Raw genomic sequence first — 22,689 nt, 5'->3', positions numbered from 1 at the left:
AGGAACTTTAGACTCGCCGTGACTCGTAGTTTACCCTGACAATGACCTGAAACTCATGATGTATTCTCTTTGAAAAACGGACGGGCATTGTCCGTTGCGTGAGTTGGTATACGAATTGCCTAACGCATTCGTAAGTAGATTTTCTAGGTTCAGACAGACAGAACGGGTACAAATAGTAGATAGTGCAGGGGTGGTCATGCAGGCACACTTATCAAACTTCTAATCCTTTTTCAGTAATACCAACCGCATCATTACGATTACAGTAGGGGCGTAGAGGTCTTGGGGGGTCATCACGCGCCATCAATTATTTAATTCCCCGTACGATAACCGCCGGTTTGTGATAGATTACGGATCAGAGTTCACGGCGGGAATGTTAAGACTGACGCGTTCGCGTTCGGGTGAGCCTCTGCCTCTGCTCGCCAAGGGAGTAATGGGTGGCCATAGGAGTTCCTAGGTAAAGTGGGTTGTTGGAGGTTTGTACTTACGAAGTTGTTTGTTGTAATGTTCATGCTGTTGAGATGGTCTCTTAAGAAAGTCTAGATATTCACAAAGTCGTTGGGGATAATTGTACTCAAACGTATTGATAATGATTTGTGCACTCTGCTGCTGGAGTGTTTAAGCGTACATCTCGTTTCAAAAGGGAGTCTACTGTGGTTAGTGTTTAGTGCGTCGAAGTTTTGTATATATGCTGTATGTTTTGTCGCACAGATGTTCTAGATTTTCTGTACTTGCGGTTACTTACTAATATAGCAGGCGCCCAAGAGGACACTTAGTTTGTACTTCATGAATAACACAAAAAGTCTTTGGTGTAGTAAGTGTAGTCGAAAGGATTTCACGAGGAGGATTTTCCTCATGGAAATATTACGATGGATTTTTTTTGTTGTGTTTTAAGGGAACAGTCAATATTACGATGGATTTTTTTTGTTGTGTTTTAAGGGAACAGTCAGTACTAATGGTTATTTTCTGTTGCTCATTGTATTTACGTTTTCAAGTATTGCATTTTTACCAAGAAAACCATTAAAATACTTTTTCCTGGGGCAAATATCCAACAGATGGTTAAATAATTTACATACACACCTGGCTGTGGTTTAGGAGCGATTTCACTGTGGGGAGGTGAGCTGTGTTTTTCCCCGTCTGTGGCTTTTGGTCCTCATACCCGGCGCGACTTCTCACTTGTAGTTTAGCTTTTCTCCTCACGGGCGTCACCATCGTTCTCTGATTGTATTCGTCGGTGTTTGGCTACTCATGATGGTAATGATGAAGTTCTATATTTATTCCCTTATATTTGACAGCCATCCTCGTCATGTGATGGTAATACCTTTCTACAGGTATTGCCAGACTGGTTCATTCCTATTGTTACTGGAGTGAGTGAGGCTTTGCCTCATTATTCAATTTTTCTGCGTATTAAAATCAATATATTAGCTTTACATGCTCGTTTTAATGGTATGCTATTGAGATGTTCGTTATATACAACTTTTGGGTTTTGTTAGAATTTGTGTAACGACGTTTACTTAGGTTTAGGGGCGAAGCCATACCTGCCCCACCCTGTTTGTGTCTACCCCATCATGGGTGTCTTGTAAGAGCCACTCTTGCCCACACTCTGTCCCAAGACACATTACACCTACTATATACTCGTCATTTTATATTCATGACTGGGAGAGTTAATGTTAGGACGACTTTAGATAACTTTTAAAAACAAAGAGAAGCTTTATAGAATTGCAGAGTGTAGTTTGGATTCTGTAGTGTAGTCTATGTAGGAGTTGTAGATTCTTGTTCAAGTCAGTGGTGTTAGTCAGCAATGTATACAGTTATTAGTGTAAAGTCGGTAGTGCAGACTATTGATAAAGATGGTAGTGTAGATTTTGTAGGGTAAAGTTGGTCGTGCAGTCTGTTTGTATTGTAAACTATTTGCATTGTAAACTCGTGGGAGTTTAGACTCACGGTAGTGCAAAGACGGAAATGTAGACATTTTATGTGAACTCTTGTCAATTTCCAAGTATGACAACAAGCGAACGTCATTTTCAGTAAGAGGAATGTGTGTGTGTGTGTGTGTGTGTGGTTGGGGTAGGTGAGTGTGTAATGCATCACAAGCCGTGGGAGGGAGGGAAGAGCTCAGTGGCTCAGTATTGGCCGTACCGCCACAGTGTTCGTACGTTGCCCTGCGCTCAGCTCGGCCTGGGCTTTCCTTATGACTCGCATTCGTCCCACCGCTTACCACTTCGGTAGCCAGTCTTCTTCCTCATACGCTGAGGATCCTTCTGTCTGTGTTAGTGGCCCGGTACCATTGTTCTGGGATGGAATCTTGGTACCATGGAGTGTTGTGTGGTCTGATGACGACGATAGTGTGTTGGTAACATGAGATAACAGCATACACGAAGCCTTTGAATTCTTGTTGGTAACAGCGACCGTGGTGGTGGGTGGTGGGTGGTGGTCAGTGTTTTAAGGCGAAACACTTGTGAATGTGTCGAACAGTGTAAAAAGATTTCAGTGTACGATCTTCAAAGACCTGAACATGAGATATGACATGCAGTGAAAACATTCAGAATTGTGTTTTGATTTCTTCATATTTAAAGTTGAGTTCAAGCAATTCGTAGCAAAGAAATGATGGAGAATCAAGAGGCAAACTCTGCTGGGTTAGACTTCCCTGCGAGAACCGACCCAGGGGCGACGGAGGACCAGGTAGGCGTGGCACGTAGCGGAAGCCCCACCAGGAGATCTCGGAAGCTTAACATGTCAAGTAGGAAAAGCAAGTTCTCTCGCATCCGGATCACCGGGAACCTCCTGCACCGACTTCGTATGAGCGACGGTGAGATTCCTGACGCAGGAGACGCTCTATCTCAGGACCTTCTGGCGTATCCCGCCACGCCCATCGCCGACGTCCACTCCAACGCCAAGAGCAAGAGTGTTGACACTACGCGTGAAGCATCGAGTAACTTGGAATCCCTCAGTGATTTTCTTAACTCCAGGGTTTTGAAGTCTACTGGACCAGTAGCCATACCATTGTGTGGTGGCACCTCCTCGGAAGACGAGGGCATCTCTGACCTTTCGTCCTCCGTGTCCCCATGTGAGATGAAGAATTCGGGGAGTGAATGTCACGACGAACTTCACGGAGAACATTCCAGCTCAGCTTCCTTAGAGTGGAGTTTTGAAGAACCCGTAAGATTCACTCAAGATGCCCACGTCTGTTCGAGTAGTGAGGGGTTGATGCCGTCCAGTCTCGACTTGGACCTCTCCTTAGATATACAGGAAGGTGAAGCTGAACCCATTTCTTCGTCGTCCTCAACATCCTCTGACTCCGGGGCGGGAGTAAGCCCAGACCTTGTCACTGAGGAAGGCGCCATCCGCGCTGTTACCCACTGTTTCTCTTGGCTCGACGGCGAAATCTTCGCTCTCGAGCCTCACCGTGGTTCTCCGGACATCGAGGCTTCAGACAGTTCAGAAGAGGAGGAGGACGGAGTGACAGCAAACCAGATATTGCAGTGCGACGGACGTGACAGTGGTCATGTGGGAGATTCATGCGCACCACAGGAGAGTACCTACAGTGACGCTGACGAGTGGGAAGTCGATGAGGAGTTCGAGTTCACTGGACACAGCAGCGTTGAAGTCTCCCAAGGGGAAGAAGTGTTAGGCGACGCTGCGGAGGAAGAACTGGACGGGTACATTGATGAATGCTTCGAATGGTTTGACGGAGAGAGTCTAGATGATGATGATGATGATGATGGCGACGATGATGCTCCAGCCTCTCAACATAGGGACGATGCTCACTCAGGAAATTTGGCAGACGCGGAATACGTAACGTTTAAAGAGGAAAAGAAAGAAAGTCTTACTAAAGAAGGAAAAGAATCACACAGAGAAGAGCCAGGTCATGGTAGGGAAGAAGGTGAAGCTAAGGAGAAGGTGGAGGAGGAAAAGGATAGCACTGCACTTGGCCAGGCAGTTGGAAAATCAGAGGCTCTTCTGGTGTGTGACTCGGGCCGTAGTAATGTCTGGGGCTGCAGCCGCCTTCCTCGTGCTGATGATGACACCCAACTGGCAAGCACCGCGGGAACCGGAAATCAAAATTATGACTGCGGACTTCGCACTTGGGTAGACACAGCTGATGTTGGGAAGGAAAGTCACAACGAAAGTCTTCCTCGGTGCAGCGAAGGGTGTGGGGAAAACGACGGTGACTCGCATGGCTCCTTATCTGAGTCAGAGTGGAGTGATGCTGCAACGTGCATTCTGAGGGAGTCGCACACTCCACGACCTGACTCGGATATCCGTGCTTCCGATTCGGACTGGGATGATTCGGACGTGTCTTCCGAGGACACGGACTCGGAAGCTCAGCGGCATTCCAGGCTGAGGGAGCCGGACGACGTTTGGGAAGGTCATGGCGTGCCGACAGCCCTAAACTCAGACCACAAGGTGCGTGCTGCTTACCCTCCCTCGCTGGACGTGGACCCCAGGCTCTGGGGAGGTTCTTGCCGTGACAGCTCCACAGAACGCAGGGAAAGTTATATATCGTCTCCCTTACACTCTAGTAATAACTGGACAGCTACCGCAGTTTCAGCTCCGTTGCATTGTGGCGACTGGACAGATGCGCCTTCATCTGCACGCTGTGGCAAATGGACAGAAGACGCCGTTTCACCTCTTCTGTACGCTGACAAATGGACAGAAGATGCAGTTTCGCCTCCGTATTCTGATAACTGGACAGAAGATGCAGTTTCTTCACCCTGTGGTAACCGGACAGAAGATGCGGCTTCGTCACCTTTCCACTCTGCCAGCTGGACAGAAGACGATGTTCTGGATGCATGCAAGGGTTACCATGATGTTCAGAGGGACATGGTGGTGCCTCATTCATCGGGAACATGTTTGGGGTGTCTGGTGGAGCGAGACAAGGATGTGACAACCCAAGGCACAGTAGGGGAAGAGAGACGGACAGGTGTGAAAGGACCGAAAGACAAATATTACAGGCCGCTTAGCCATGAAGATGATGGCTGGATTGATTGTGAGAACAGGAGATGGTACAAAGTCGGGAATACGTCTTTTCTAGCCAGAAACGATGGAAGCCATTATGTTGACGTGGTAGGAATGAGCAGGAAACAAGAAGGACAGGTGCAGAATGTCGGGGTGCATAGCGAAGATACGGGTTCTGATGATGAAGGTGAGCACGTCAGATGGCAGAAGATGCAAAGAAAAGTGGGCCACTGGACGCAGATTGACCCGTGGAATGAAGACTTGAGCGACATGTCTCATCCTAGCGGTTCGTCTTGCACAGGTAGCAATAATTACCAGGCAGCCACCCCGTGTCACCCCTGGATGCCAACTGGTGAAAGTCTCTGGTATAATGGTGGAAGTTGTTGCATTAGGCCCGGGGTGATTGCTCTGCAGAACAGGCCATCCTGTGAAAATAACTTTAATAACAAGAGTGAAGGTTACACCACCACCAATCATCCAAATGAATGCTGGGGTAGAGACCACTTACATTGTAAAATTTGCGCAAAAAGCAATAATAGTTTTGTATATGGAGAAAGCGGCCATGAATACACTAGAAACCACAGCGGAAGCGAAGGTAGTAATGACGCATACGACAGTGACATTGGTGAGGACAGTGACACAGGCGACTCATCGGATAGCGATAAGTTAGCTAAAAACAGCGAGAGTTGTGTTAACCTTGCGAGACAAACAAATGATTCTCTGGATTTGTTGTCACAGTATCGAAGGGAGCGCGAACGAAAAGATCAGAACAGACGCAGGAGTCGGGTGAAGAGTGGTGGCGGGTCATACTTGCGTTCCCCCCCAGGAGATGGCACGCCAGTCGATGTAAACATTCCAAGCGCCCTTACAAATGAGCAAATAGCACATATGGAACGGAAGAATGGAAGCATGAGAGGAAGGTCATACATCTTTCTCCGTCCTTTCAGTGACATTGAAGACGAAGATAATGAAGGTACAAATACGATTTCCCCACAAAACCGCAAGAGGGAGCGGTTGCTGCCAAATTATCGCCACGATTCTGGAAAAGATGTGTCATCCACAGTGCGTGCTACCCTCCTTACCCGAGCCACACCCTGTCATTTGTCTGCCCACGGCGACGCCCCTATCGCAGGCTCCCACACATATTCCTCTCCCGTCACCGGCAGAGTCAGAAATATTCATGATGGGTTATTCTTAGACGAAAATCATCCGCTTCGTCAACGCAGAAGAGATACAACAAACATCAAAGACATTGTAAATACTAGAGGCAAGGCTATGACGTCGGAAATGGCCATTGGCATTGTTGACAACAGGTGTCTGGGCGGAGCGAGGCAGTGTGGCCTCAACCAACGGTCCGGGATGGCATATGGATCCACTCACGTATGCAAAAAGAACAACACCAGTAACGGCTTTGGTGGAGGAAGTGTGCTAGATGGAGCGTCCAGTGGAGTTCTTGTGCATAGCATTACCGCTGCAGCCTCGAGAAACTCCGAGTGTTCCACGGTCAGCGACTCGGGCACCGCTGAGAGGAATCCGTGCTGGAGAGGAAGGTATCATCGAGGAAAGTGGAAGGCATTCCCTCAGAGCGATGTCATGCTTCAGCCCGGGATGTATATGGAGTGCACTTGTTTACCCGATGTTCTTGTTGGGATAGGTGGTGGGGGATGGGGTGCATCCGGGGTGGTGGAGGGCGACCAGCAGCGTGACGGCCATCCCGGGGGTCACCCCTGCTCCTCTCTTGGCCGGGACCAGCACGTCGACGCCAGGCCTGGCTGGCCAGCCGCTCACACCGACGCCGGGGCTGCCTGTCCTTCCGCTTACAGTGACGCCGGAGCTTGCTGGCCTGCCGCTTACGGTGACGCCGAAACTTGCTGGCCTACCGCCCACATCGACGCCGGGGCTGCCTGGCCTGCCGCCCACACCGACGCCGGGGCATCTTGGCCTACCGCCCACACCGACGCCGGGGCTTCCCGGCCTGCCGCCCACAGTGACGGCTTGCCGTTCTTCGTGCCCTCTGGATCTCGGGCCCTCCACTCCAGCGTTGCTTATCCGTGTAGGGAAAGTACGCCAAAAACTAAAATAGCAGTGGCAAGACCGCACGTCAGTGTCTTCGATAATAACAGCTCAGAGTTAGAATTCGGTGTGTGGCGACAGCGGCCACCGCAGACTCTGAGCACCACTTGCCACCCGCCTTCTGCCGCGCCGGGAGGAGGCACCAGCTGGGATGACGCGGAAGGTGGAATTGCAGGAGGTCGGGAAGAAAACCTCACCTCCTCCCTGAATGCCTGTGCTTCAGGTGAACGTTCGAGGGACAGAATCTGGAGTTCATTCAAGCTTGGCTCCTATGCTAGTGGGATGCCATCTGATATTGAGCCTAGTAGGGTAACAAATGATCGGACGTGCACGAGTGTGTACTTGGGTAACAGACCCATCCCCAGTACTGGCCTAGAGGAGTGGAGCAGCACCAACACACCATCACCAGTGTCTCAGCAGCGGCGCCTCTTCATTCCCGCCTCCTGCCTCAGCCACTCCATCTGTACTCGCTACCCGCTCTATAAAAAGATCCAGGACGTCCTGTGTCACAACACAACGGGCCTGACCCCCACGGATACCTTGCCGCATGTTCCCGATGTTCCCGTCCAGACTCAGCCCAGATCGCTTCTTAAAGGCGATCTTATCAGAGGTGGTGATTCGCATTATGAAGTCAAAGGTCACTGGGAGAATAAAGTCATTACTCACAGTCCCCAGAGGGTCATTACCCATGGGGGAGAGCCACACCCTCCACAGGAAGCAGACGTTGAGCCTCCCGTGAATGGTGATAACCCAGGCTGGACTCGGGGAGGACAGGTCAGTGGTTCCTCCAGCACTCTTGATGTGCCACACTCTAAGGATGACACAGCTACACTCACGCACCGCGAGCCTCCAGACGGCACTGCGACTCCATCTGCACCCGTCGGAAAATTTCTGCAAAAGTTGTCGGAATTGTTACCTTTCAACACACACGTGACTGAAGATCCATCGAAATTATGTACTAACGTGGATTTCGAACCTGCGCACAAGCATTGTACAGTCGAAAATAACACACGCTCCGTGCATAAAGACCAGGGGTACCCAGATACCTACGATACAACAGTCAAAGGATCAACTGCAGGTCTTGAAACACAGCCTGTCTGGCACTCCACCACCCACGGCCCTGTCATAGAAAGTCATGAATACCATCCTACCCCTCACTTACACACAACTCCGTCTCTACAACTCAAACCACAAGGCGGCCCACCTCTCATTACCACCGAACCACAGGTTGACTTACCTTTTTCTTGCCAGCCCACTGTCACCTGCAGAACTAGACGAGAATGTATTGTCTTCTAGTTCAGATCCTGAAAAGGATCCATTCTGGGCTAACCTAAGCCCCTTTACTATGTCTCAACCTTTAGAGAAATTCGGTAATTCTCCTGAGACACCATTTGTCCAAGAACTACCCAAGAACCAATGGTGTCATGCTGTACAACGACACACAAACTCATCACCTACCAAATCAGAGCCGCATTACCGGCGGTCTTCAGTATATAGACCGCCGGAGAAGCCATCCATTTTTACTGTAGAACCACGTGTGCCATATGCCCGTTCACCACGAGAAAAGTACCAGTCATCTATCCCAGAGCCATACGAAAATACATCATCTTGCCCAGAACCACCGGATGTCTCGCATCTACATACCCCAGTGTTGTTTACTGGCAAACTGATGGAGAACCCACAGTTTACTTCGCCAGATACACATGACCGACTGACTCCCACCTGCAGAGCAATGGAGAAATCGTTATCCCCTGTAGCACCACCTTCTGTCACCCCTGAGCTACACAGACCACAGTCTCCTCCTACTCGGGAACCGCAAATGAACTCCCCTTCTACTACTGTGGCACAAGAGAATAATCTTTTACCCTCACCCGCGTCTGGATCCAGACCCGCGAAGTCCATCATACCGGAGTCTGCCAACCAGCAATCTTCGGTCCTCTTAGTGGTCGACCCACCCACGGCGGCGAACAAAAGCCCCTCTCTCGTGGACCTCATGAAGCTTGGCAGCTACGACGGCTACATTACTCTCCCTGTGACTTTCACGCCAGGTGGAGTCTCTGCACTTGGCGGCAGGGACCCGGCCAGCCACGAAAACTCTAGTCAGCGTGAGATAAGCGAGTGCCTGAGAGAGACGAGGAAAGAGAGCGACCCAGATGTGAGCATTAGCACCCAAGTCCGTGTTTCGTTAAGGAAGTTCAGCAGAAGACGCAAAAACGGGTCCAGGAAACTTGTCATTAAGTTCACCCTTTGTTTAGGTAAATAACTTTTTTTTTTCCGTGTGTCGGTGAAATTCTTCACCATCCATTATTCCCACTTGTCATTTCAGTGATTTATTGCATCATTGTTACGAACACCTCTATAAAAGTGATCATTCACCCCTCATAAACAACAGGAAACTAAACAAAAATGATAACAACAACAGGGATATACTTCATTATTGACGCCCGTAGACATGATATTTTCACGTCACCTGTACGTTCAATTTCTGGCATATACATTTTTTATTAATGATTAGTCGGATAAGAAGGTTTTGCTGATGTTTTGGTCAGAGGGTGTTTTGAAATGGTTTGGTCACATGGAGAGAATGAGTGAGGAAAGATTGACAAAGAGGATATGCGAGTCAGAGGTGGAGGGAACGAGAAGTGGGAGACTAAATTAGAGGTGGAAGGATGGAGTGAAAAATATTTTGAGCGATCGGGGCCTGAACATGCAGGAGGGTGAAAGGCGTGCAAGGAATAGAGTGAATTGAACGATGTGGTATACCGGGGTCGACGTGCTGTCAATGGATTGAACCAGGGCATGTGAAGCGTTTGGGGTAAACAATGGAAAGTTGTGTGGGGCATGGATGTGGAAAGGGAGATGTGGTTTCGGTGCATTATACATGACAGCTAGAGACAGTGTGAATGAATGTGGCCTTTGTTGTCTTTTCCTAGCGCTACCTCGCGCGCATGCGGGGGGGAGGGGGTTGTCATTTCATGTGTGGCGGGGTGGCGACGGGAATGAATAAAGGAACCAAGTATGAATTATGTACATATATATATATATATATATATATATATATATATATATATATATATATATATATATATATATATATATATGTGAAGGGCGCAAGTGGGGAGGTGATAACAAGTAGTGGTGATGTGAGAAGGAGATGGAGTGAGTATTTTGAAGGTTTGTTGAATGTGTTTGATGATAGAGTGGCAGATATAGGGTGTTTTGGTCGAGGTGGTGTGCAAAGTGAGAGGGTTAGGGAAAATGATTTGGTAAACAGAGAAGAGGTAGTGAAAGCTTTGCGGAAGATGAAAGCCGGCAAGGCAGCAGGTTTGGATGGTATTGCAGTGGAATTTATTAAAAAAGGGGGTGACTGTATTGTTGACTGGTTGGTAAGGTTATTTAATGTATGTATGACTCATGGTGAGGTGCCTGAGGATTGGCGGAATGCGTGCATAGTGCCATTGTACAAAGGCAAAGGGGATAAGAGTGAGTGCTCAAATTACAGAGGTATAAGTTTGTTGAGTATTCCTGGTAAATTATATGGGAGGGTATTGATTGAGAGGGTGAAGGCATGTACAGAGCATCAGATTGGGGAAGAGCAGTGTGGTTTCAGAAGTGGTAGAGGATGTGTGGATCAGGTGTTTGCTTTGAAGAATGTATGTGAGAAATACTTAGAAAAGCAAATGGATTTGTATGTAGCATTTATGGATCTGGAGAAGGCATATGATAGAGTTGATAGAGATGCTCTGTGGAAGGTATTAAGAATATATGGTGTGGGAGGAAAGTTGTTAGAAGCAGTGAAAAGTTTTTATCGAGGATGTAAGGCATGTGTACGTGTAGGAAGAGAGGAAAGTGATTGGTTCTCAGTGAATGTAGGTTTGCGGCAGGGGTGTGTGATGTCTCCATGGTTGTTTAATTTGTTTATGGATGGGGTTGTTAGGGAGGTAAATGCAAGAGTTTTGGAAAGAGGGGCAAGTATGAAGTCTGTTGGGGATGAGAGAGCTTGGGAAGTGAGTCAGTTGTTGTTCGCTGATGATACAGCGCTGGTGGCTGATTCATGTGAGAAACTGCAGAAGCTGGTGACTGAGTTTGGAAAAGTGTGTGGAAGAAGAAAGTTAAGAGTAAATGTGAATAAGAGCAAGGTTATTAGGTACAGTAGGGTTGAGGGTCAAGTCAATTGGGAGGTGAGTTTGAATGGAGAAAAACTGGAGGAAGTGAAGTGTTTTAGATATCTGGGAGTGGATCTGGCAGCGGATGGAACCATGGAAGCGGAAGTGGATCATAGGGTGGGGGAGGGGGCGAAAATCCTGGGGGCCTTGAAGAATGTGTGGAAGTCGAGAACATTATCTCGGAAAGCAAAAATGGGTATGTTTGAAGGAATAGTGGTTCCAACAATGTTGTATGGTTGCGAGGCGTGGGCTATGGATAGAGTTGTGCGCAGGAGGATATATATCGAAGAGACGAAGCTAGGACGCCATTTGTTAAACATATCAACCATGTTTACCAAATGGCGTCCTAGCTTCGTCTCTTCGATGTATATCAACTGACTGTTATATTCCTCTCTTGTGTCTCCCCTGATGATGTGATTATTTCACGAAAGTGCACTTGGGAACTTTTCCCCGTGGACTCATAGGAATATATATATATATATATATATATATATATATATATATATATATATATATATATATATATATATATATATATCTTTTCTTTCTTTTAAACTATTCGCCATTTCCCGCGTTAGCGAGGTAGCGTTAAGAACAGAGAATGGGCCTTTTTTGGAATATCCTCACCTGGCCCCACTCTGTTCCTTCTTTTGGTTCCTTCTTTTGGAAAATTAAAAAAAAAAAAAAAAAAAAACGAGAGGGGAGGATTTCCAGCCCCCCGCTCCCTCCCCTTTTAGTCGCCTTCTACGACACGCAGGGAATACGTGGGAAGTATTCTTAATCCCCTATCCCCAGGGATATATATATATATATATATATATATATATATATATATATATATATATATATTATCCCTGGGGATAGGGGAGAAAGAATACTTCCCACGTATTCCCAGCGTGTCGTAGAAGGGCGACTAAAAGGGAAGGGAGCGGGGGGGCTGGAAATCCTCCCCTCTCGTTTTTTTTTTTTTTTTTTTTTCAAAAGAAGGAACAGAGAAGAGGGCCAGGTGAGGATATTCCCTCAAAGGCCCAGTCCTCTGTTCTTAACGCTACCTCGCTATCGCGGGAAATGGCGAATAGTATGAAGGAAGGAAAAAAAAAAGAAAAAAAAAAAAAAAAAATATATATATATATATATATATATATATATATATATATATATATATATATATATATATATATATTCCGGTTCTTAGAACATAGAATTATAAATCAGTGGATGTGGTAATATCCGATTGCCTTTTTTATTTCGTATACCGCCACGTACAGCACAATATCCGGTAAAGTTCCTCTTTTTTTCATTCGGCCACCAATGGTGTAGGGTTGGTGATGTACGCTTTCCATGAGGGGGGGGGGGAAGTAACCATTGTAAATAAGTCTTTGAATTGGGAGAGTATTTATCTGCAACCTCAAAAGAAAAAAGAAAAGTATTGAGCATAAATTCGTTGGGAGCAGAACGCCACCTCACTCACGTAAACAACATACACGCCCAACCCCACGTACATATTAGGACCAGGCATTAGCTAGGATGTGTGTCTAAACATACATAGGAGTAAAGACAAGGTTCATATATACCAAGTTGATAGACGGGGCAACCCAAATGTATAACTTGGCTCGTAATCACACATTAGTACATTTATGCCTCACACACTGAAGATTGTCAACATTCGTTTCTTCACTTCCCTTTTCTTCATTCCTTATTTTTCACGTAAGGTGGTGTTACATCTTTTGAATTAGCAGTAGAAATAATGGAAAGTCTTATGAGAATAATGACGCGCCAAGTATTAAATGGGTTTAGTATTGATATATGTTCTTGTGGTAGATGATTCTTAAACTCTGTGTGTATATATATATATATATATATATATATATATATATATATATATATATATATATATATATTTTTTTTTTTTTTTTTTATACTTTGTCGCTGTCTCCCGCGTTTGCGAGGTAGCGCAAGGAAACAGACGAAAGAAATGGCCCAACCCCCCCATACACATGTATATGCATACGTCCACACATGCAAATATACATACCTACACAGCTTTCCATGGTTTACCCCAGACGCTTCACATGCCTTGATTCAATCCACTGACAGCACGTCAGCCCCGGTATACCACATCGCTCCAATTCACTCTATTCCTTGCCCTCCTTTCACCCTCCTGCATGTTCAGGCCCCGATCACACAAAATCTTTTTCACTCCATCTTTCCACCTCCAATTTGGTCTCCCTCTTCTCCTTGTTCCCTCCACCTCCGACACATATATCCTCTTGGTCAATCTTTCCTCACTCATCCTCTCCATGTGCCCAAACCACTTCAAAACACCCTCTTCTGCTCTCTCAACCACGCTCTTTTTATCTCCACACATCTCTCTTACCCTTACGTTACTCACTCGATCAAACCACCTCACACCACACATTGTCCTCAAACATCTCATTTCCAGCACATCTATCCTCCTGCGCACAACTCTATCCATAGCCCACGCCTCGCAACCATACAACATTGTTGGAACCACTATTCCTTCAAACATACCCATTTTTGCTTTCCGAGATAATGTTCTCGACTTCCACACATTCTTCAAGGCCCCCAGAATTTTCGCCCCCTCCCCCACCCTATGATCCACTTCCGCTTCCATGGTTCCATCCGCTGCCAGATCCACTCCCAGATATCTAAAACACTTCACTTCCTCCATATATATATATATATATATATATATATATATATATATAGCGTCATGCAAGCTTTGCCAACCTTCATAGAAACTATAAGAGAGTATTTGCAAGTTTATTAGTAACTTTTATGGGAATTGTAAGCGGCACTATAACAAGCAGGACCAGACTTCAAGAAACTTGAGTCTGGTCGTAAGCAAACCTAGTGACTTTCACAGAAATTTTAAGGTTTGTGATAGCCTTAGATACTGATTTCCACAGGAACTGTAAGAGGGATGATAAGCAAACGTAGGTACCTTTACAAGAACTGCAAGGGTGATGACAAGCAAGCCTTTTTTTTTTTTGTTTTTTTAAAGAACTGTAAAGGCGATGATAGGCAACCTTAGTATTTCTTAGTATTTCTAAGGGTGACAGTAAGCGAGATAAGGTACTTAAACAGGAATTATAAGGGTGATCAACCTTATTAAAGTGGCTTTCATAGGAGCTGTAGGTATAGGTGATGATAAACAAGCTTAGCTGATAATCAGTCTTCACCGTAACTGTAAGGATGATAATTGCTACTTTTATAGGAACTGTAAAGATATTAAGCAAGTTTAAACACCTTGACAGGTTGATGATAAGCAAGGCTTGTAATTTTAGTGGAACTATATGGATGAAAAGCATTCCAGGAACTGTAAGGATGATGAGCGAACTTAGCTAGCAGGGTGATAGTAAGCATTTCTGGTAAGAACCCTTTGTATGAACTGTGTGATAATAATTAAGCATAGCCACCTTCACAATAATGGTAAGGGTAATTATAGTAATAATCAACAAACTTAGCAGCAGTTTTCTTGGGAACAGTAAGAGGGATAATAAGCCATCCTAGCCAGCACCTTCAACGGAACTGTATTTTGATAAGCAAGATAATAAGCAAGCTTTGCAACTCTTTCAGAAACTATAAGGATAATAATCAAAGTCTTGCTTATGCAAGCCTGGCCAGCAGACTTCCTTGGAATAGTAAGGTTAATGATGAGCAAGCGTAGCAAGCTACCTTTGCAGGAAGTAAAAGAAGGGTAATAAGCAAGGAAGTAAAAAAAGGTGATAGTAATCAAGCTTAGCAACCTTCAGAGAATCTGTAAAGATGACAGAAAGCATTGCCTAGCAAGCAAGCTTCATAGGATCTGTGATGGGATTCAAGCTTAGCAGCCTTCACAGGAATTTTAAGGGTTATAACAAGTATTCCAAGTAATCTTCACAGATACTGAAGGAATATGTTAATAAGGTTAAGCATAGCATTCTTCACATGAACTGAAAGGATGGTGATAATGAAACAACCAGCCTAAAAATGTGTTGAGGATTTGAATAAATATAATGAATATGCTAGCCAAAGTGAAAGAGTGAATATGAATAAGCAAAGCCTAGAAATTTTCAGAAGTGTGTGGATGATGTATATGCAGTTAAAAGGGTGATGATAAATAAGCAGAACCTAGAAATGGTCAAATGGATGATAATTATGTAGCTGAAAAGGTGATGAGAAATAAGCTAAGTTTAGAACTGTTCAAAAGAGCTGTATGGATGATAATTATGTAACTGAATGGGTGATGATGAATGAGCCATTTTGAAATGTTCAGAACTGAATGGATGATAATTATGTGACTGAATGGGTGATGATGAATGAGCCATTTTGAAATGTTCAGAACTGTATGGATGATGATTATGTTACTGAGTGGGTGATGATGAATAAGCAACACCTAGAAATTTTGAGAAGATCTGCATGGATTATAATGATTAACTGAATGATAATTATATAACTGAATGGGTGATAATGAGTAACCAAGGCCTAGGAATGTCATTGATGATAAAGATGCAAGCCTGTTTATATCATAACATGTTTAAGGATGATGAGCAAACTAAGCAACAATCATAAGAACTGTAGAGATAATATTTAGTGAACCTAGCTGTCTTCATTGAAATTATAAGGATGGTAATCAGCAAACATGGCTGCCATCTTAAGAATTTTACTGGTCATTACGAGTAAGCTTCCTTACCTTCAAAGATATGGAAACGTTTTTATTAACAAGAACTATGATTGTGATAATAAGCAAGCCTTACATGGGCTGCAAATGAGCTTGTTGACATTCATAGGAAACGTAAAGGTGATGATTGGTTGGTTGTTTGTTGATTGTTTGGGGTTTGGGAATCAGGCCCATCACCTGCCTGGTCATATAAGGCCATGTAGGTGTAACTGTAATCACCACCTGATAAAATCTTTAACACCTTCTTCAAGACTTAAAGATAATTCCAAGACCACATCCCTTATGACTTTGTATATGGCCCCGCAGTGATGCCCAGCAGTCCTAATAATGCTTTTAGGATCAGTAAACCTAGCTACCTTGATAGGAACCCTAAAGGTGATTAATTAGCAAGCCTTGCCTTTTGTAGAAACTCTAAATGTGATAATGAGAAACTTAAGAGTGACAGTTAGCATGCAAAGCAACTTCACCTGAAATCAAGGCTAGTAACTTATGAACACTGGGAGAAATTAGCAAGTGTAGCTTATTCGGTAGAGATCTGGGTTATGTTTAGCAAGCAAAACAATGTTTATAAGAATTGTCAGAGTGGATGATGATTAGCAAGCCAAGAGAGCTTCATTAGAGCTGTATGTTATGATTAGCAGTTAAGGCCAACCTTCTTAGTTTACAGTTAGAAAGCAAGCCTGACAACTTTCATACTTTATGGGAATTTTAGGATCATTGTTGGAAGCCCAGCGATTCATTGACTGACTCGGTCAACTTATTGATGCGTCCACGTGAAATATTGAGAAAAAGTACTGCAGTTTATTGTATGGTATTTGCTTGGTGTTTTAGATTTTTTCTTGAATCCCTGAAGTTTTTATCTGCGTAATCAAGCTCCTCATTTGGTAATAGTCTTTTTAGTCATGGATTGACCATTGGTAAGATATTAATAATTAATGGTAGTCACTCAGTCAGTTTTAGTTTTTTTTATGCATACTATGCACTTGAGGCTAATGTATATAAGAGGTGGATGTGACATTTAATTGTTAAACTGTTGCAGCTTGAGGAACTGCGAATTTTATTAGTCTAACCTATTTCTGACCATGAATGCTTCTTGTCTGTCCAGAAATTTGGTTGCAATACATTTTAACAATTTAAAGATGGCAGGATTTTGCCCCACGTCATTGTGATTGTATGGTACATCCTTGTGAAGTCTGATTCCATATGGTGCTGTTTCAGTGGATTGTTTGAACGTGTTAGTTGGGCAACTGACTTTTTTTTTTTCTTAGAACTTAGAACTTTTATATCATGCAAGTAGTGTTAATGGTGGAACAATCATGACTTCTTGTTTGGAAGTAATATTTGGTGAATCATTGGTGTTCGTATGAAGTATAATATGGGAGATGATATTGTCATAGAGTTATTGTATGATGCATAATGTACTGGAGACAGCAAAATTTCTTAAACATATTATGAGAGAGAACATATAAAAAATTTAAGAGTAATTACCATTCTCTGGTTTTCAGTGTAGAACACTATCTTTGCTTTGTCATTGATGATGGTTGCCCAATTTTTGTGAGCCTTCATGTTGACAGACTCTTCAAAGTAGAAATGGCTCGCCAGAGTAGTAAATTGATGAGTACCAACTTCACCCTCCAATGTAGCGAAGTTCGTAGAATTACCATTTCACACATCACCAGTTTGGAATTTGAAATATTGAACTTCCTATGGTTTATGATGTGTTTTGCACGATTCTGACCTTCATTTCTACCACAAATTATTACTTTTTAAGATATCCCTGACACTTTATCCAATGGTAATGGGAAACCCTAGGAAAGAACTTGGGTTTTTGGTAATCACAAAAAGTAGTGAATTGCGAGTGAAATGAAGGAAAGCATCATTCAGAAGTCATCAGAATCCATCGAAAACATTGGACTTTATAAACAATTCACTGATTTTATAGCAAAAGTATCGTCATTTCTTGTGAAAGTAATCATTTGCAGGAGAAGTAGTGTAGAAGAAAATAGTCTTAAACTTGTGTAAACCACTGATTCCAAGACTTAAAATATCCAAAATTCACCAAATGTCCAAAACAGTGATAACATCAGGAAAGTTAGAGAAAAATTCACAGAGCATTCACATCCTGCAGTCGTGACTTAGGGGGTTACAGTGTATAAAGGCTAATTGCGTGCAGACAGGTCACGGGAGACAAGTATTATGATGCACGCCAACAAGATTCTAGATGGCATTGTTTCCAGTCCATAAAGAAAAGTACTTTTCTGTCAACAGGACAGGCTTAATGAATGATGTCAATTTATTGTGGCTGATGTGAAAAGGTGCTATGATTACAATATGAGAAAGAAAGCGTAATGTTAAAGAAAACAGAGGGATGGGTATGATTAAGAGGTTTGACAAGTGGTGTTATTGGAATCTTATTCTCAGATACAGATGGTTGGATTTTAGGGAGTAGCAACTCCTTTGATAATGAATATTATGGTAAATTTTATCCCCAACATGAAGCTTTTAGAGGTTTTGTTGATTGTTGGATGAGAGCAGATGTCATAGTTATTGAGGTTGTATTACCACAGAAGGGGGTGTGTTTCACACAGGGTCAGAATCTTTTATCTCTTCAGTACAGGGTCAGAATTTTGTATCTTTTTAGTATAGGGTCAGAATCTTGTATCTCTTTTGTCATCTGAAGTCACACTCTATTTCTCGAACCAAAGAATCCTCTTTCATAAGCTTGCTACTAGCGAATTGATATTGAAGGATTAGTTATATGCGTGCAGATTGATATTCCCACACATATGAATCATTGTTTACAGTGATGTGAACAATTTTGTAAGATTAGAAAAGATTTCACAAACATAGAACATGTGCATCCTCTTTCTTGTTGATATTACCAAAAAACTCCAGTGTGAGGTTACGGTAAGTTGTCTTAAACGTATGGTTAGTGTGGTAACATCTTGTGGCATAAGTGTTGCTTTGGTGAAGTGCTGGTTTGATAAGGTGTCTTCAATAAAGTGTTAATGTTGTGTGACCTGAGGTTCTAGTGTGCTAAATATTGACACTCAGTTCTTTGTGTTTGGTGTTAATGTTGTGAAGTGTTTGTTTTATGTTGTCTTGATGTTGTGAAGTGTTATAATGTTGTAATGATGCAGAAAATTTAATGTTGTGTTCAAATTTTAGTGTTTATATTATGAGAAGGCTTTTTGAAGCATTTAGGTGGTGATACTGTTGGGTGAAAAGTGGGCTTATTAAGTGTAAGTGTAGGAGGTGTTGAAATTGGGAAGAGTTTTTACAGTAAAGTATTGGCTTGGATACATCAAAGTTTTTGGCAAATACACAGAAAAATTACCCTCAAATAGAGAGAGAATTGTCACCTGTTGAGTGTTATGAAATTTGTTCTTATTTTGATATTGGAAATATCGTACACCCCTTATGAAGTTCTCTTCAGAATTCAAAGTACTGTTCAGGTTACAGAATTATTGTCTGGAGGTTGACTGCAGATTCAGTAAATAGGGTGGCTTGACCCTCAAGAAGCATTTGGTAGTGATAAGACATTGATTAGTGATGATACTGAATTTCATGTTAAACAATCAAAGGCCCAAAATTAAGGCATGATTGATTTTTGATAAAATGAAATACACTTCTACACTTGGTAAAGATCATAGTGGATGTTTGACCTTAGAATACAAGGGATATTCCTCAGGAAATCCTTGCTTGATCATTCTTTGAGGAGGCAAAAATATACTGTACTTTGATGGTACTATATTTGATATGGTTAGGATTGTTGTGCCTACCTTTTTAGTTGTTAAGTCCAAGAGCATAATCACAAATCTGACCATGGTATTGAAAAGTCCATTGTGTTTATTACTTGAGTATATTGTGGCCAGGTACTGCTGCTGAAATTAGAAGTCTGATGGATAATTTTTGACATGTATGTTGTGGTCAAGGAAAAGAGCTTATTTCACATGGTTTCATAAATCCCGTGATAGAGATTGATTTTAGATTTGTTTGAATGAAATGGAAGGATTTACCTCATTCTTGTTGATTATTGTAACGAATTCTGTGACTTCAGTCTTCCTGATAACACAGTCTGTTACAGTTGTTTTGTATTGTAGGACCCATTGTTCTAGGCATGACCTACCTCAGGTTGTTGGACCTCAGTGTATCTCAAGGGAATTCAAGAAGACTGTAGAAACCTTGAAATTGTTTAAAAGAGGCAAAAGAAGAAGGGGAAAGATCCCTATTCAGTTGTTTTTCATAAAAGACAAAGCATCTTTGCAGGAACAAGTCCTGCAAGTTTGCTTTTTGGAAGAACTTGAACCACCATTCCAACATCACAGAAGTTGCAACACCCTTGATAACTTAGAGAAACAAATATAAGAAAATTTTGTAAATACTTTATGCAAGGTTACTTCTTGGATTAAAGGAAGATGATATTGTAAGGATTAAAAGCAGACTCAGAATGAGTCAGAGAAAAAAGTGCCATTGCATACCCAGTGTCATGTATTGTTCATGTCAGGACAGAAAATATTTTCATGAGAAATCAACAACAGTAAGTTAAAGCAAATGAAGAACCAATGTCACAAAGCAGTTTGTATAATAGAGACTCTGATGATGATCCAGAAATACTTGAAAGAATGGAAGTTGATATGAGTGAGGTAAAGGAGAGTACTGTTCCCCCAGAAATTGATTGACAAGTTAAGACCTCTGAGAGTAGGGTTGTTCTTGAGATAGGCAAGAATTTAGAATGTAAAAGGGAAGAGTTGTTTTCAGAAGTTAGAATGAATCTGTAATATGTATTTGATTAAGGTGTTACCAGACACTTCCTGCTTGAGGTTATACCACACATGGAAAGAAACCTATGACAAGGCTTTATCATTGTTAGTTGACAAAAAAGAGCACAGTCTATTCAAAGAACTACACTCCAAAGGAGTCCATCCTGTCCCTACTACTGAATTTAGTGCAGCCCTGGAGCTACAGGAGCTTCAGAAACAAGGGTCCTGTGGTAATATCAGGACCTTTCAGAAATGGGTTTTAGGGTAATTATAGGTGAATATACATGGACTCATTTGATTTTGTTATCCATATTTACTTTTGACCCCATACTATAATTGAAACTTCTAACATGTATTTGATATACCTGTATATATTTATTAAATCTATTAATGTGTTAAAGATTTTACAGTTTAATGTTAGTTTAAGAAAAGTTTGATGTCTAAAAGAAAGGGATGATATCTAAAACATTTATTATTTTGAAGATTATCATGTTTAGGGCATCGAAGTTACCACTATTTTATTGGAACAACGGTTAATAAACAGATACCAATTTGTTTTGCATCTGCGTAACATCAGTTTATTTTCACTAACTGTGAGCTGCAGACAGGACATTACAGCAAGAGTAGGTTGGGTTTGGTTATGCCAAAATAGACTAAAAATCAGTACTTCCATAAGTGCAACCTTTTGGCTTTTCAAGCAAAATGAAATCTAATGAGGTAACTTTTTCTTGCCAAATTTGAACTTTATACATGAAAGCAAACCCCATGGTGAAAGTACCACTTAAAACTGTAAATAATTTGAATTAATAGGAATTTGCCAAATATTAACCTTTAACACCTATACATAGTGTTTAAGAGAGAAGTTATAGTTAACCTTTTTCTATGTGCACAAACACACTGAATTGTAAATAGGGGCATTTATGCCTAAATATGTGACAGATCTCACATTTATGCACTTTCCTAATGGCAAAGTACATTTTCAAGTTGTTTTTTGCAAGTCCTTAATCACATGAATACATCAGGTAACAAGTACAAGCAAAACTATGCAGTTGAGAATGGAGGATCATGATGTATGTTTCATTTTGTATCTTGAGTCGTCTTTGTGGAAGCCAAAGAGTATCTTTTTTTCAACGCTCGGTAGTCCTTTCTTCTCATATCTGTGATAGTTTGTAGTGGTGTTAAGAAAAGAGGAATTGACTGATGATAGAAGCGGTGAAAGTGAGTGATCTTGGAAAAGAAGCTTGTGTTCATAGATACCAAGAGAAGTTGAGTGAAGAGTGTCATAGGGTGAGAGTTAATGTAACATTGGAAGTGGGAGAGGAGTGTAAGGTTTTTAGGAAAGTAGCACTTGCGTAAGCAGGTAGATTGTGTGGCTTACAGAAGATTGGAATTGGGCGTATGAGAAAGTGTAGTGAGTAGTAGGATGAGGAAGCTAAATTGCTAGTGAAGGAGAAAACTGAGGAGAAAAACTGAGATCTGCAGATAGTTTAGGTAGAGGAGGAGTTTGAGTGAGTGGGAGATGTACAAGAGAAAGTGGTTGGAGGTCAGGAGAAGAGAAGGGTACAGGAGTTGATAAAGAGAGCAAATAACAGATGGGATGAAAGAATATAAGTGAACTTGAGAGAAAATAAGAAACTGCTTTGGAAGGAGGTAACCAGTATGAGGAGAACAAGTGAACAAATGGGAAAAAAACAGTGAGGAGAGCAGATGAGGAAATGGTAACAGGCAAAAAAATGAAAAAGAGATGGAATCAGTATCTTGGAGGACTGTTGAATGCCGTAGATGACAGTTTGGTGGAGGTGGGATGTTTGGGATGATGACATGTGAATGCGAGAGCCTAGATGAATGGCTTGGTGAAAAGAGAGAAGGAAGTCAAAGTTTTGCATGAGATGAAATGTGGCAAAGCAGCAGGGGTGGATATGATTACAATTGAGTGTCTCAAGAAAGGAGGGAGAAAACGTTGTTGATTGGTTAATTAAGCTTGTTCATTATTTGTATGGCCCATGGTAGGGTGTACCTAATGATTGGCAAAATGCATATACTGTAA

General features: G+C 42.6%; 2 protein-coding genes across 22 annotated transcripts in view; both read left to right on the top strand.

Moving 5' to 3' along the window:
* The window catches only part of LOC139752858 (actin-binding LIM protein 3-like), an 837,860-nt gene that overhangs the window by 630,313 nt on the left and 184,858 nt on the right, over positions 1-22,689 (top strand). The window lies entirely within an intron of this gene.
* On the top strand, positions 1,623-10,027 carry LOC139752862 (uncharacterized). Its single transcript, XM_071668859.1, is given in 2 exon segments — positions 1,623-8,270; positions 8,272-10,027. Coding segments are annotated over 2 exon segments (6,687 nt in total). The 5' UTR covers positions 1,623-2,604; the 3' UTR covers positions 9,293-10,027.

This window comes from Panulirus ornatus, chromosome 13 (genome assembly GCF_036320965.1).
Source record: "Panulirus ornatus isolate Po-2019 chromosome 13, ASM3632096v1, whole genome shotgun sequence".
NCBI lineage: Eukaryota > Metazoa > Arthropoda > Malacostraca > Decapoda > Palinuridae > Panulirus > Panulirus ornatus.
This window is presented reverse-complemented; position numbering and strand designations above follow the sequence as displayed.